This window comes from Poecilia latipinna, unplaced genomic scaffold, assembly GCF_001443285.1.
Source record: "Poecilia latipinna isolate Pla-1442-1.1 unplaced genomic scaffold, P_latipinna-1.0 Scaffold611, whole genome shotgun sequence".
Lineage (NCBI taxonomy): Eukaryota > Metazoa > Chordata > Actinopteri > Cyprinodontiformes > Poeciliidae > Poecilia > Poecilia latipinna.
This window is the reverse complement of record NW_015113227.1, coordinates 88,011-104,951: the sequence shown is the minus strand read 5'-3', so window position 1 is coordinate 104,951 and position 16,941 is coordinate 88,011. Positions and strand designations below refer to the sequence as shown.

Here is a 16,941-nt window from a genome sequence, read left to right as displayed (position 1 = left end):
GCCACAAGCGTGGTTGCACAACCCACAAATGATGTCAAATTCAATTCACTTGTTGTGCAACATTGGTCATTACATTAAGGAACCCCGTTTGTCTCCATGGAGGCGACTTATTCAGTCTGCCAATGTTAAGTTTGAGAGGCCGAACAAACAGGAGCAGAAAAAAACAACAACAAAAAAACACACGCACATAATCAGATCACAACATGTTGTATGATTCAACCCTGACATGAAAAGAAATGAAAAACTCATAATAATCTCATTACTGTAAACAACAGGAACCGTAACTCAGTTGCATGGCAAAGCGAGTGGGGGGGGGGTGAGGTGAGCTCATAGGAAACGCTCAGCAGTATTCTCTGAAGCTTCCACTCTACAGCTGTACGCATGTACACCCAATGAGGTTAAGGGTTAGGCGCACAAGCGTGGCTCTGCAGGACACGGCAAGTTCCTGAGCTGAAATATCAGAGATCTGCCTGGAAATGAGCTCAGAGCTTCCTCTGCAAATACTTTTTTTTTTTTTGTTTCATTTTGTTTTTCCTTTAAAAACTAACTCAACTCATTGTGCATTCATGTCAACTTGCAGCGGCGATGTTTGTCTTTGTTTCTAAAAAGAAAACCAGGAGTGGGGGGGAGGGGGGACAACTTGTAAAGAGGAAACCAAGCAGTGTTATTGTTCTGCTTGCAAATCTAATCAAAAGACGTGAAAGTCATTTTCCGCTGCGAGATCAAACTACAATCCAATACAAAAACTATTGGGAAAGGTGCCTTTTAGTTTATTAGGCAAGTTATTCATAAATCACATGAATAACTTGCATAATTCTGCATTTTGCTAAAAAAAAAAAAAAGAAAAAGATAGAAAGAAAGAAAGAAAAAAGAGCAAGTGATTCTATTTTTAAAACCCCAGCCTGTAATTGATTCTATGTCAGGCTGGCAATTTCAGCGCTCTGATTTCAAGGCTGCGGTAAAATACGGTCTTATTTTCTCCTCCAAACCAAAGTGTCCAACCGCAACATTCTGTCAGCGCCGCCGGACCAACTGACAGGGCTTTCGGTCTGTCACACGCCTCAAAAATCTGCCTTCCTTCTGCCTGCTTCGGTGAGATTTTACTCAGATTTGTTTCGCTCGCTCGCAGCTCAGAGCTGTGCAACTGCAAAAACCCATTTTGTCTACAAGAAATTGTCGATCCCTCTAAGCTCGCAGTGCAGCACTATCAAACTAACAATCTGAAATTTCCCTTACAGCCAACAGAACTCTACAGCACAGGTCAGGCATTGTAACAGAGAAGTCTCCCAACTGTACCTGACATTCAGCTGTTCGCTCCACCCTCTGAGAGGCTCACAAGTGGAAAACAGCAGGTCGAAAACAAACTGACAGCTCTCCAGGCAGAAGACGACCGGTCTCAGTCACACGTCCTCTCTGGCATCTCTCTCTCTCTCTCTGATGATCTGTGAGGCAATCCGTCTCTGCCTGCCGATCAAACTACAGCAGGTGGCAGTCTCTGCATTATTAGCGTGTCCTTACAAAAGCGGGTCCTTCACTCAGGACAGATCCCAGCAGCAAGTGTTTAGAGGTTTAGGTGTGCAAAGGTATGCTCTGCTTGTTGGTTGTCTGTTACTTTTTTGAATGCATCCCCTATGCACGAGGTGCAAAGCTGCTCGTGCATGACCGGGTGTGTGTGTATGTGTTTGTGCGTGTGCGTGTGTGTGTGTGTGTGTGTGTGTGTGTGTAAGGAGAGGATGTGGAGGCGGGTCCAGAGAGGCTTACTCATCATCCAGCTCACCACCGGAGCCCCCGCCTGGCAGCGCTGCACCTTTCAAACACATGGCTGATCTTTTCACATAGGAATGAACCGTAACCGTTACAGTCGACCCTCACTGACCCAGCGTAGCTCAAACTCTGACAACTACTAACAACTGCGCACAGATGACATCACACAAGCCTGATTCACTGCAAAGCCCTAATTACTCCATTCATTAGCAGTTAACACACGGCATGCTGAAGGCAAACAAGGCTAACAGCTGGGCAAATACTTGGATTAAAGCCTGAGCTTCAGCTGCAAACGTCTGTCTGACGTACTGCCTGTAATTACAACCCCAGCATCTCAGACCGCTTCTCCATGCAAATACGCAGACGAAAACCACACACCGGACGACATGCAGAGCCTTGCATGCCTTTTCCACATTTTCCTACATCATAACCACAAACAAAACGGGTTCAATTGGGATTGTTTGTATGCAACAAACCGACACATGTTGCAAAGAGGGGGGGGGGAGACACATGATTTCAGTTTATCTGTAAGGTGTGGTTTATAAAGCTTATGACTGTAGCTTCCCATTTTGATTTGTAGAATATTCTTTAGCTCTTTTGGTAAACGTATCTATCATATTTGAACATCTAAAGACAAAACGTTTAGCCCATTCAACAGATTACTGGAGAGCCTGCAAGCACAGCATTTTTTTTGTAATGTCTTGGCAACAATTTCCAAGAGCATCTGGGTCTGGACTTCTGAACCGTTCTCGTCTTCGCATTTCTTATTTTTATCCTTCGCCACAATGTCTCCACAACTTTCTCTCCATTGCTAAAATCCAGAAAAAGTATTTAGCTGGCCATATTATGGGCATGAAGAGCATGACTCCATTGCGCAAAAAAAAAAAAAAAAAAATTCATTCAAGCATCCAACCCAATTATTCACTAAAAATTGCATTTAATCCAAATTAAACATGTTGAAGTTTGAGACTGTGAAACAAAAAAGTGAAGAAGAGAAAATAAAAGGGCATGGATGCTTTCACAATACAACAACATCATATTTCCTCTACTGACAGGCAATCTGTCAGAATAAATTCATACAAACACAACCCACAATCCACAATCTATCAAAAGATAGAGCGCGGGAGTCATTTTTGAGATATGGATGCAGAAATCTACTGCTGCCACACCTGTTCCTTCCTTCCTGCAAGAGCTGCGAGCCAAGACTCTGAAGTTCTTGCAACACCATTAAAAGTGAAACCAGGCCCTCCCATTGCCTGAAAAAACATCAGTACCAGAATGAATCTGTTGGAGGAAAGAGAATTGATAAGCCCAGTTTCATTCATGTGAAGGCTTATATAATAGCAAAACTGAAAAGCAAAGACGTCGCAAAAATAACCTGAATGTAATGAAATATAGCGGCATGAAATGAGTGTTCTGACAGCTTCACTTCCTTCCTCGCTAGAAAAAAAAAGATGAAATAAAAGACGGATGTTCTTTGACAGATTAAGTAAAACATCCTCTCTGTTTAATGTCCCAAACGGAAAACCTGCACAAGCCCTGCATATCACCTGACATGAGCCAAATATCTCTCTGTCCTGGTCTGTGTCACACTCAAAAAAAAAAAAAAAAACACAAGTGTGTTTAGTAGGCCACAGTGTAACAGGAAAAGGAGGCAATAACACAGGAAAGTGTTTTCACCTGTTACAAAAGTTCAGCTCTCAGCTGCCAAACAAAATATTATACCACTGATGGTTTCACGGTTGCATCATTATTCTTCAAGGACAGGGGAGTTGAAGTCAAAACACAAAATCACTCCGCAGCTCCAGGGAGGAGCGAATGAGAATCACAGAGATGCAAAAGTACATGTTGATGGGAAATAAACTGTTCTCCCAAGTGCTTTAATGAAATGTGACACCTTGTGGTGGAAATAACCCACTGCATTGCACAATGCCTGCTACTAGGATATTTGCTCTGACAAATTTATTTTTGTCCAATCAAGGATTTTTAAATTCAATTAGGTATAGCTTAGCCTACAGACAGGAAAATGGATCAGTTCAAACAAACATTTCTGGGGACAGAACCCAGTACATCCAACCCAGTCTCCAGTCGGTTACAGTTGTGTTTTAGCTTCTTTTTTTTTCCTTTTTTTTACCCATTCTCATGTGCTGCAAGAGATCCTCCCAAACTTTGACTTAAACTTCTCCCCCGCTTTATTGTTAACCTGTCTGGTGTGTTCCTTGATTTTCTTGATGCTGTTTGTTCTCTAATGTTCTCTAACAAACCTCCAAGGCCTTCGCAGCACAGCTTTATTTATACCGAGATTAAATTACACACAGTGGACTCTATTTCATTCTGAAATCAATAAGTTACACTTGATTCTGCCATCAGGGTGAAGAGATCTGAATGCGAGCAACACTTTTCCTGACTCTTATTTGGTAAAAAACGTTGAAAAGCATGTTCAAGGGGTATAAATACTTTTTTCAAACCACTGTAATCGCCATTACCAAGGAAGCTATGGCAGCATTTTCCAAATGAAAAATCTTCCACTTTTTTGTGCTCCATCTGTGAGAACTACATTTCCTCTTGTAGGTCTCTTATCAAGATAAACGAAATGTTTTTGAGCCCAATCATTTATTCCCCAGCTGTTCACTCTCTGGGGAGTGTCGTGCGCTCAATTTTGATTAATGGTGATGTTCACGGTTTGATCTGGGCTCACACACTGACAAGCGCCAGTTTATGTCTTCTGCCCCCGGGGACATAGGGCAAAGTGATATGCCCAGAGCTCAGAGACAGAGAACGGTCCCAGCTGGATGGGGCCCCCAGTACAATACATCAAAGAGCATCATGTGCTTTGTCTTACTTCAACTGGGGTCTTTCTCATACCTACAGTGTCATATTTTGATTATAAATATCTTTCCAATCTTTAAGCTAATAAAGACACTGTAGTACAGTTATAATAAAAAATGAATTTTGTGTGCTCTGAAACCAAAAATGTATTTTTTTAAGGTTCTAGTTACTTTCAGGTAATTAATTTGGTGAAATCGTTTATCAAAGACTTTACTACTTTTATGTAACTCACTGGTCTACATGGTTATGAAAATCATTGCAAGTTGCCTCCCTGTTTGATGAAAGTAGAAGCGCCCATTCATCTATAAACCATTTGCACATGTCCAAGCATTTCCAACTCAGACTTTCATCATGGCTCTAACACGCTCAGATGCCCAGATGCAATGCACAATACAGTTAAAGCATTGAGAGCAGAGTGGGGGATGCCAAGCACATGCTTCCATCAGCCTGAAAAGAAATACTTCGTAGAATGAAAAACACGCTAAAGAACTGTAGTATTCGTGAAACACAAGCCAGGCGTATAAGCGTAGAGGTTACGGCGATTCTGTTTAAGTCCAAGCATCAAAAAACAGGGGAAAAAATCCCAACTTTTAAGGCTGCCATTGCAACAAGAGCACGGTAAACTTTAAAGCGACTCACCATTTCAGCAGCTCTCAGTCGGCGGAAAAGCGTCCAGACGAAACATACTTTCTTCCGAAGCTTATAAAAATATACAGGTTTTGCTTTTTTACCAGCGAAAGACAAACAAACAACGGTTTATTAAGTTGTTTTTTTTCTGTCCTATCTTGAGAATTTCACGGAAAAGATTTTGCTTGCGAACTCTGACACACAGCGCATGCGCGGGTAGTGGTTATCCACAGATGCTCCATCAGCGAGTCAAAATAAGAACACAGAAACCTTGCATAGGGAGGCACAGGAATATGAGAAACGTGGAGTCAGATGTTAAAAACAGATTACATTAGTTGCTTCCTGTTTGATTACACTCCCACTGAAGTGACTGAGGACGACACAGTGTTCCACTTATTTTATATCTCCTATCTCTTGTTTTCATCTTCTATCTTAATATGGACACTTGTCTTTCAAGCTAGCATATGGCGTTCACATGAACTAAATGCACATATTTCTACCAGCCATGTTTATACTCCCAGATAAAGACAAATTTATCAGGCACTCTCACTGGCCACTTTATTAGGTACACCTTACAGAACCCCCTTTACCTTCATAGATGGGTTAATTAAATTCAAAAGGATTTTATTTACACCAAAGGGAAAACAAATGTTCTCGTATCATGCATGTATTTTCAAAGAGTCATTGCTGCTGCTAAGAGGATCTCAAGCAGCAGTCAGCATTACATCATTTCTGAAGTAGCTTCTGACTCAAAATGATTGCTGTTGGTTTCATGATCATGCTAACGGCTCAATTTTCAAGCAGCAGAAACAGTATTCCACAGTAACATGTCATGGATGACATGATCAGTTGTTGGTAAGCACTGCTAAAACCACCTCATTTATCTTTGCTGCTCCTCTATCTGGCCATATAGCAGGAAAGCTGGGCAGGATACGATCCTTCAACGTCTCTGGGATTGGGTGTCGTAAGATTACTTACTTTTTTTAGCTTTTGAGATGCTAACTGGCTGCTCCCTGTTGTAAAAATAATTAATTCTTCACAGAATATATTCAGCAAGGAGTTGAAAATATTAGACAGATTTTGATCCATATTGACACGGTAGCATCTCGCAGTATGGATTTATATGCTGAACATCCATGATGGAAATCCACAATTCCACTACATCCCAACCCATGTCATTGGATTGAGATTTGGTTACTTTGGAGGCTCTAGGCAACAGTTAACTCATTGTCATGTTCATTTTGAGATGTTTTGAGGTCTGTGACAACACTCATTATCCTGCTTGAAGTGGTAATGAGAACACATACTGTGATGGGTATGGTCACCAACTATACTCAGGCAGCCTGTGGTGTTAAACAAACTCAGCTGGTACTAAGAGGAACCTTTTCAGTGACTCCTCAATATAAACACCAGAACATGACTCCCATAATTTCAGGGTGAGCCAAGGAAATAAGCAAATTGTGCGCAGCCAATCAGGGCTCTTCATTGGTCAGGGGTCTCCAAAACAACCTAGACTTAACACAACACATCGGCAAATATGGGGACACGGGTATGAACCTGAAAACATCTAATGTTACTTTAAAAGATTCCTGACTTGAAAGATAATATATTACTTTCTGCTGTTGAGACCAGAAAATATCTTCAACTCATAATTTATGCAAAGAACAAGTTGGAAATAAACAGCAACTCTCCCTGGTCGTTCCCACCCTGCATTGGCTTCTGAGCTCAAGAAAGCTTTGTTGAAATCTAAATTAAATAAAAATGGTTGAAATTAGTATTTTTATAAATCTAATAAATTTAATAAATAGTGTGAAGTGACTGATTTTGTATTCAGGCCAAACATACAATTGTAACATGCAGTTTATTGCAGTATTGTACTAGTGAACTATAAAATAAGTTGTGCTTTGCAAGATTCAAAGCTGATAAAGATAAGGTAGGTCAGTGGTACAAGTGGCTGCTAGGCTAAACAGGAAGTGTGTCCCCAGACCAGCTTCTGTGTAATGTGCATTCCAGTTAGTCAGGGGAGCTAAAAAATAATTCAAATGTCCCTATCAAATAAATGTTTTTACATTAATATGCTACAGCTCCAAGGAAGACACTCTCTTTTTTTACATAGACTTTTTACTGCAAAATGACATAAATATAAACTGATTAGATTAGTCTTTTGACAGTTCTGACCAGATTTCCCCATAGCATGATTCAACCACTGCTATGTCACACTGTGGGGAGGTTGTTTGCAGTAATGTCCATGCAAGCCAAATGTTCTGGTTTGGTTTCATGTGACCTAATCACCTACAACCAGGTGTGTAGCTGTGTGATATTCTTAGGGTTTCTAGATGTTGGATTGAAAATATAAGCTGCTAATTTGAAATTCTAATAGATTATCAGTTATATTGTATCACTGTATTGTAATATTCTACCTAACTTTATTTTTAGTAGGACTGATTTCACAGCTGATAAATGTCTATACCCCTGCATAATAAAACTGAGACCGTAATGAATCATTTTAAAACTTTTTCCACCTTGAATGTGACATATCTTCAGTGTTATTTGTTCAAAAATAGAACTAGAAAGTCACAAAACTATGGTTGCATTATTGTGGGCAACTTTGTGAAGGCAATGTTCTGAAATGATCTAGCATAGCAGTTTCAAAAGGGTTCTTGAACCTTGAATCCTCTGTAAGTATGCTTAAGTTCTACTAGGTCAGGAATATTTAACAAATGTTGGTCATCTCTTTAGTAAAAAATAAATAAATAAATAAATGTTAGCTATTAAGTGAGTCATTTTAATATACACAGTGACCTGATTGTTCAAAGATGCTATTTAATAGACTGTAGCGTCATGGGGAAAGCTAAGCTTAGCTGAACACAAATAATTGAAACAAACAATTCATGAATGGGGAGTTGGGTAATGTAAATCTACACCCTAGTTTCAAATATTTTTGCAGCCTTTAAGTGTTTTTTTCTTTTTTTTCATGATTACCACCTACATAAAAAAAAAAAAAAAAAAAAAAATCTCATTTTTTTTTTTCTTTGAACCTGCTGAAGAAAGACATCTCTCCACCATGATCCATCTATCACCATTACCATTCAGGGTGATGTGCAAAGAAGGCTTTCCACAACAAACAGCCAAAAGAATTAGTCCTAGGATGGGGAGTCAGGCCGCTGAGGCCTGACACAAACAAAACCGATGCGCATCGCGTCAACTGCGCAACCCAAGCCGCCTCATTACCAACTGAATGGCTGATGAGCTGTCAGGGAACAAGTCTTGAGGACGCATGTCAATTTCCTTTAATGTTCTCGGCAACTTGTTAAACATGAAAGTGGGTGGGAGACCGTATATAAGACACCCCTAATCTGCTCGGTGGAGGAATCTCTCTTGTCTCAGACTGACCGACATCATGCGCTCATTGGAAGCTCTGGGCGTCGCGCTGCACGCATCGCTTCTGGTGTTGCTGGCGCACGGTAAATCCAGAGACGGACTCATTATGAGGTCTCTACAGAGGTACTCTTTGACCGAAAGATCCACGGGACACCACCTGCCAACCTATATGATGCATCTGTACAGGAATTTCAGGTCGAACTTCTCTGGGCCTTTGGATAACTTGGAGCAGGACGCGGCGAAGCGAGCGGACACAGTGAAGAGCTTGATATCGAAAAGTAAGATCTGGTTTATCTGGTTTAGATTAAATTAGACCAGTTTGAGCTGGGGGATTTATACTATGATAAACAAATGGGTGAAAATGTCTGCATGCATTTAATTTGTCTACCCTCCTGTGGCACTTAAAGACCCTCTGAGATGTTAGGGTTTTTTTTTTTTTCTTTCTTTCTTCTTCTTCTTGCCAGACGACTTCAGAGGCTTCAATACACATTCCCGCTCAGGGGGTGAATAAACAAGCAAGGATAAGCGTGTGAAAAGACCGGTTTTCTTCTTAATTCTCAAAGCAAACCTATTTTTTTCTTCTTCTTTAAATAGGTGATGTTGATTTGTGGTACCTCGCCAGACATCCCCCTATACAAATCTCTTGTTAAGGTCAAATCAACAACTTCCCTTAGTTCTTTTTTCACACTTGGCCTGATTAGATTAGAACTCAGGATTTAATGGTGTGGCACCAGAAGCCCAGCTGCTGAATCCAATTTCACAGCTCTACTTTATTTGCTTGACTGAGGATATGCAAGGAGCCACAGGACGAGCACAGACGTGCTAAATGATTGGGCTGCTCGTTTGGTTTGAGTGGATTAATAACAAGCATGGATTGGATTTTTGATCAATGGAGAACAGTGCAAATAACAATGCAAAGGTTAAGGATTTTTTATTTGAAGGCCTTAATCTTACAATCAGAGGTGTTCATTGAATCATAATGACTCTCATTAGCAGGGTACACTTTTTTGAAAAGTATATATTATGTAACATAACATTATATGACAAATATTTCAGAATGAAATTCAATTTATTCAAATCGGTTTATTACAATTTAATTATAAATCAACTAGCTGACAACTGTAAAATACTGTGATAAATAGAAACAAACTCTAGGAAGGGATCAAAGTTTTTGATTTAGAATACAAAATATTATACTTTTAACATGCCATTTTGTTTTTGTTGAAAAAGTAGGCAATGGTAAATCATTTTAAAACTTATTCCACAAATAACATAATGCCCACTTGAATTGCCACTTAGTACAATTCAAGTCAAAAGCAACAAATATAGGAAGGAGGCAGGAAAGCAATAAATAGCAGAACAAGGTGCATCGGTGCAGTGTGCATAGTCTTAAACTGATTGGTATTGTGGCTGTTATATAGTATATTGCACTATGTTAATATATGTTTTTTCTTACTTGAATTGCATAATATATGTTGTATTATATGTTAAATTCGCTTCAAAATGATTTATTATGGTCAGTCCAGTCTTCTTTTTGAAGCCAAAAAAATGAATGAAATTAAATTTAAATTATGTTTGCTTTCCTTGACATATTTTCAAAAAATAAAACTTTAGGAAAATACACAGAAAGGCAGTTTTGTCTTGTACACCTCAACATGTGTTTTTCAAACATCAACAATTCCTGCTGGGAAATTTAAAGGTTTTCTCACCAATCGTAACCTCAAAATAAAAAAAGGGCTGCTGAATTTTTTCAATGTGGCAAGAAAAAAAATTATTTGCACTTTTAATGGAATGTGTCTCATTAAATCAGCCATACAAGTAGCAATGCACAAATCATGTTGATGAATGTGTTTGAATTAATAAAATGTGATCAAATACACTGGTTTTTAAAGCTAGTAGTAGCCAGCTATAACACGGCATAGTTGTTCTGTTTGTTTGTTTTTTTTCTTATTTGTTGAATTTTGTACATTTTCAAAAATGCAACCTTTTATCTCCTGCTGATGCTAACTGACACATCTGATATTACATAAATGATTTTTTATTCTAATTCTGCCCTGTTATCAATTGGAAAACTTATGCTTTGTTACTTTGTTTCAGGTCTGACTTACAGACATGGACGTTGGGTGGCAACCTTTGACCTTCAAGTGTTACGGGCCGACAAGCACATCCAGGCTGCAGAACTGAGAATCCGACTTCCTCCACCACAAAATTCTCCCAACGTCTCTGTGGAAGTGTATCACCTGCATCATAAGCCAGTGGGACAGCTCAATGAATCATCACTGGTCACTTCGTCACACAGCTGGAAGGTGTACAACATGACAACCCCACTGTTGGGCTGGCTCAGGCAGAAAGCGGCTGCAAAAAGCCGAAGCAAAAGAATATCAAGGCATAAGAAACCCTTAGGGAAGAAGAGAGGTCTCCCTCTTCAGCCTGTTTTCGAGATGAGTGGTCAGGCCTTGCTGGTCGTCTTCTCCCACACGGGGTTTGATGAAAGCTCGAGGGCTAAAGCCAGTCTGTTGCATACAGCTGAGCAATCCAAGTTCTTGTCCCCTGCTGAAATCAAAAGGGTCCTCTGGCCGAAGAGGCGTAGGAGCAAACGGGGCCAGAGAGAACAAACACCGAGAAGCCCGCAGGTGTTCATGAGAGGGGCCGAAAAATCCCTCTGCCACAGAGTGGACCTGCACATTGACTTCAATCAAATCGGCTGGGGTTCCTGGATCGTCTTTCCCAAAAGATACAATGCCTACCGATGTGAAGGTTCCTGTCCTAGTCCTTTGGGAGAGAGCCTGAATCCAACAAATCATGCTTACATGCAGGTAAGTGGCGCCACAAGTTTTTTTTTTTTTTTGTGTAATCTACCACTGTTTGTTTTCTGCATTAAGACATTTTAAAAAGGTTGGATTTGCTTGCTGAGCTACACAAATCAATATAAACTTAATCAGTTTACCCAAAGCTAATCAATCTATTAGTCGAAGTGCATTCACAGTAAATTTCTTCTTTTGTTGACCTGGTTTCATGAAAAGGAGATTACAATTAATCACTGACACATTGTAGCTGTTGATAGGCACAGGCCCCTGTAACCTTACTTGGATAAGGGGACAGTGGATGGATTGAAAGAGAGTAGTTCCAATTTTCTTAAATGTTGCATTAAATGTAAACCTGAGAAGATGTGAACATAGAATAACTTCTTTGTAACTTTTTTTTTTTTTTTTTTTACAATTTGCCATGTTAAAGCCAAAAACTATTTATTGAAATTTATTGGGACTTTATGATATAGAGTAGTACAGAAAAGCTCAAAAATGCAAATGTGACAAACTAGTAAACAGTTCAAAGGTTGAATATTTTTTGCATATTGTGTTTTGGGCTTCTGATCAAGTGCCAAAGAGAAAATCTATCTTGAATAGATTGTTTACAAAAATGTGTAAAAAAAAAAAAAAAAACGTGAAGAAATTGTGGTTATGGAAAATCATCTGCAAAATTTTAACTTGAACTCCCTAGAGTCTCCTGAAACATTACCATCCAGAACGAGTGGTGCTACCGTGTTGCGCACCAACCAAAATGAGCCCGCTGAGCATGCTGTACTACGAGAACAGAGAGATGCTCCTTCGACACCATGAAGATATGATTGTGGATGAGTGCGGCTGCCAGTGAACACCACAACCAAGGACTCAATTGGTTTGCAGAGTGGCAGGAAGGCAGACATGTTGTAAAAACACAAAGCGATTCCTGGAAAACAGAAAAGAAAACACTTAGCCTTTGGGGTGGAAAAAGCTCTTCAATATTTGTGACTGTGCACTGTTAAGACTGCATCCTATCCATCTTTGTAATTGTGACCTAAATTTATGATGTGGGTGCCAGTTTTTAAGGAGGACACTGTTTTTTTAAGAAGTACCGAATGCATACTCTAAATGTTGTTTGTTATTACCTCGCAACCTATCAGTAATGTAAATATGAAATTGAATTATTAAATATTCCTGCACTGCTTGTACTGTTCTTTGCTGTTACTATAAATTAATGTATATTTATTGTAAATATTAAAAATGTATTTATGTTGATTTTGTATTTTGAATAGGTTTTGTATCGCTTATTAATATTGGGCATATCTTTACAATCTCATGATATAAAATGTTTCTGTGTAATTGAGTTTGATGCTTCTTTCTTTTTTTCTGAAAGTCAGCTTTTCTTTTTACTTACAAATACTTTTATTGTAGAAAGCCTTTAAAACATGATGATATTCAGTGTTTTAGATGCACCTGTACATCATGCTCATATCAGTATTTTATTTGGACTGAATGTGCAAGCCACAGAAAGAGCTGACTCTCCAAACTGGAGGCCTCTAGTTTTAGAGAGCTTCAGCCATCCACTGACTCACACTGAGTACATTCCAGCACTATGCAAAATGAACCATTGTGTATTTGTGTGCATGAGAGGAGTATCCAGCAATCCTGTAAAGTAGCTGTAATGATGCCAAACTAGAAATCTATTCTTTTACAGCCAGGGAACTCATTGTTTTCAAATCCTTTGAAAAGTAAACAAAGTGACAGGAAACTTGCTGGAATGATGATGATGGTAAACTGGCAGTAGTTGGCCTGGACTCAGAGGTAAGTCAACATTTCGCTTTTTGATATCACACAAAATGTGAAGAAAACAATCCAGAGTTTTGCATTTGTGATTTTCAGTAGTAAGCGTTAATTTTTTTTAAGTTAAATTGGTAACTTTTAAACTTTAAAGAATAAAAATGAATATAAGTTTTCATATAGTATACGGATTAAGGTTATCAGATTAAGGATAGCATGGTACCCTAAAATATTGACATGTGGTGAGGGGATGTAAGAAACAAGACACAACTACTGCTTTAAAATAAACTTTAAAAAAAAAAACATCTGTTTTGTAAATCCCAAATATCTTTTTGATATTCTCATCTGTGACTGAGGAAGCTTATATCCCAGTAAGCTTCCCCATATCGCCTGCATACTAATATTATTATTGTTTAAATGAAATTAATGATATTTAATAAAATTTGGCGAATACAAAATTACAGGTTACAAAATACACGCGAATAATATTCATAATATATTAAAACAAATTTAAAAATTAAGTTTCACTGACTTGACTTTGTGCAGTTGCGTAAAAGTGCAGCGCAATATCGACTCTCGTGAACATCCTGGTTAATTAGCTGTTAGCTCCTGGCTTTAGCTCACAACTAAAACAGCTTCCGTTTATCTGCTTATATCACCTACTGAGAAAATTACTAACGCTCTAAGATCGTTGTAATAGTTTTTTATAATAAACAGTCCTTCATTCATGCCAACTAGCTTCTTCCATTGAGCTAAAAATATAACCGGCCGTAGCTAATGTTAGCCACCAGTGACAGCTGACAGTTTCTGTTACACATACTGCCTGGTTGATTGAGTGAGTAGCTTCCTATTTGTATTTTAGTCCTGAAATAATCTCTTTCAGTATATTGAATGAGGGTCTATCTAAAACAGCAGAATTGTGGTTGACATAAAGTGTTTGGATTATTAAACAAAGAAGAGAATTTAGTCTCTAGTGTGGCGAATGTGCTGTATTTTGTGTGTCATAGAGATTATGCAGTCACTGGTTGAAATTTTATGACCAGAAGTGCGAAGCAAACACTATGACGACACTGCTCAGGTGACTTTACGGTGTTTGTTGAGTAGTTAGTTTTTTTATTTGAAAGGAACAAGCAGTGCAGAATCACAGGAATTGTTGCCTAAAAACCTAAAAGCAAAATAACACACAAATCATTTTCAGAATTATTACAAATACAAACACTTGGTTGCACTGAAATTGTCTGCTGTATATGAGGTAACTGAGGTTTACTGTGTGTGATCTCACTTCTTGTGGTCAGATAAATCTGTGACTTAAGAAATTTGATATAGGTTTCTTCTACTTGAGTACAATATAATATACTGTACGATATATTGTAGAGAGTACTTTAAGAAGCCTCAGAATATTTCTTTAGGTCTGATCATTGTGTGCATTTTCATGATCATCAATAATAATGATATTGCTTTTGTCTGAAGTTTGAATTGAAAATGGCAGAGGCAGTCGCAAATGTGGCCCGGAGGATTAATGCAACAGTAGAGGAAGGCAAAGACAGTCTGGGTAAGGTAAACCTTATGAATTCTCTGTCTCTTCTTTATTCTTCTCAACTTTTCGATTTGAAAACATGTTAGTGAATAAAGATTTGTTCTTGAAGCTATTTTTAGTCTTACCAGTAGATGGAGGCAGAAGCTTGAGCTTAGTGTTCCTTAGATTGCATAGTGTCTTTACTGTTAGATATACAGTGTTTTTTTTTATCTCTTAGTCCTTAATAATCTTATGCTTATGTTCTTCTTCACTGCAGACCTATCAAACTGCCAGCTCATTTCCTTCCCAGATGGTGTGTTCAAGGTCCTCAGGACTGTCTCAGAAAACATCCGCATTGTCACATTGGCTGATAATAAAATGAAGGCCATTTCAAGCAAATTCTTTTCAACTTTTACCCAGCTCAGAGGTAGAGACAAACAAACATCACTCTGCTCTTTCAGTCATTTATCAAAAATGAGGCTGTTTTCACGTTGTTTGCACCACAAATATCCACTGAAGGTTTTTACACTTTGACAGAAATACAGACAACATCTCTCCATTTATTCGTATTTTGAAATGCCTCGTAGAACTTGACCTGCAGGGCAACATTTTCACCAAGCTGCCAGATGAGGTTGGAGAAGTGGAACATTTGACCAGCATCAATTTAGCTAATAACAGCTTTTCCATCTTCCCTGAGAAGCTCACTGAAATAGCCACACTGGAGAGGATTGACCTTGAGGGAAACAGCATCACTGGTAATAACATGCTTAAGCATGTTGTGAGGAAAAATGGACTGTTCTTTTGCGGTATTGTTCATTTTAAACCTATTCTTTTTTCTCTCTAAAACTTTCCTCAACAGAATTACCTTTGGAAAAGTTGTCTGCCATGCCAGCTCTCAAGTGGCTCAACATAAAGTCCAATCCTTTGAGCTCCAGCACTCAGTCTGCTCTCCGATCTCCTTACAATTTTGAGATTTTATTAACAACAGAATAATGGAATATGTCAGATATATTCTTACAGACTGTTTTGTGTGTGCCTTTAACTAATAAGGTTGAATGCATTTGAGAACCTTAAAGGGGCAGTATTATGTAAAATCAACGTTTTTGAGTTGTACATTATTTTATTCCCCCGTCAAAAACATAACTGGAATGTTACTTTGATTCTTTCATGCATGTTGAAGAAATTGTTTCATCTCCCATGGCAGCCATTATGGGTGCAGAAACATTTGGTCTCACCAAACTTCCTTTTCCATGGATCTCCTCCTCAGAGCAGTGGTTTCCAAGTCTGGCTTCCACCTCACAGAGCGCCACCACTCAGCTCCTTCAAACTAGTGGCAGCAGAAATTAGCAAATCCTTGTTGGAACTGCGCATCTGCTGAGCTTATCATACAAGCTACTTCTCAGTGAAATGCTGGTAAAAGCCTCCTTAAAGACTTAACGGAGGAATGTTGTGATGGCAGAAAGAGCAGGAGCTTCTTAAAGAGACAGAGACCAATTTCAAGGTGTTAAATTACAAAGTCAAATTTCTAAGTCGTGTTTGATTATAACAACTGAAGGTAACATAATTATTTGATTGTACTATAAATTAGCACTCTGTCTCTGGAAAATAGGTAATACTGCCCCTTTAAAAAGGTTTTAAGATAGAATTGTGTTTCACAAGAAAAAGAGACACATCTATAAAGACGAGTTTTCAACCCTGCAACCTCTGCTTTTGGAGAGTGTAGTGTCTGATCATACAGGAGGACTTTTTGGGAACTGTTCAAGAGGAACAATCAGGACAAAAGACATTGAGTTTGCAAAACAAGTATAATCTATGAACTCCAGATGCATTAGCAGACACACTGCCGCCAAGACCTAAGCATGCCTATATCTGGAACATAGATATGTGATAATGTTTACTTTGGGGAGTATGTATTGGCCCAGGCCCTATAAAAGGGGTGCTGTCCAGCAATCGGGGGGACTTCACCATGATTGGGCCAAGAATTCATCGTGATTCAATGGTGCTGACTTGGGCTGCAGTTTGTAATAAAACTTTGCTCTTCAACCAAAGTCCAGCCTGCAGAGTCTTATTCCGAAAGCATCACCACACCATCATCTTGTAAGCCACAAGCTCTTGGTATACAGGTGAACTCTTAAATTTGTAAAAACGTGGTTTTTGCTTATTTGCTACATTTTTAATCTAAAATAAAACTTTTTGAAATAGTTATTTTTTCTCATATGTGTGAATGTCACCTTTCCGCTCTGATTG

At 38.8% G+C, this 16,941-nt stretch overlaps 2 protein-coding genes across 3 annotated transcripts; both read left to right on the top strand.

The window, feature by feature from the left end:
• The first annotated feature begins 8,469 nt into the window (after positions 1 to 8,469).
• Positions 8,470 to 12,585, top strand: ndr2 (nodal-related 2). The gene is made up of 3 exons (XM_015043016.1): positions 8,470 to 8,879; positions 10,699 to 11,417; positions 12,100 to 12,585. Exons 1-3 carry the CDS (start codon positions 8,621 to 8,623, stop codon positions 12,250 to 12,252), a joined length of 1,131 nt encoding a protein of 376 aa, XP_014898502.1. The 5' UTR covers positions 8,470 to 8,620; the 3' UTR covers positions 12,253 to 12,585.
• A 391-nt stretch (positions 12,586 to 12,976) lies between these two features.
• lrrc20 (leucine rich repeat containing 20) lies at positions 12,977 to 16,742 on the top strand. Of its 2 annotated transcripts, none has more exons than XM_015043006.1 (5): positions 12,977 to 13,202; positions 14,649 to 14,730; positions 14,972 to 15,121; positions 15,282 to 15,449; positions 15,554 to 16,742. In XM_015043006.1, the coding sequence occupies exons 2-5, from the start codon at positions 14,661 to 14,663 to the stop codon at positions 15,685 to 15,687; spliced, it is 522 nt and encodes a 173-aa protein (XP_014898492.1). In that variant the 5' UTR covers positions 12,977 to 13,202; positions 14,649 to 14,660; the 3' UTR covers positions 15,688 to 16,742. The 2 variants fall into 2 exon arrangements, with proteins under 2 accessions (XP_014898492.1, XP_014898491.1); XM_015043005.1 differs by lacking the exon at positions 12,977 to 13,202 and adding an exon at positions 13,744 to 14,013.
• The last annotated feature ends 199 nt before the right edge of the window (positions 16,743 to 16,941 follow it).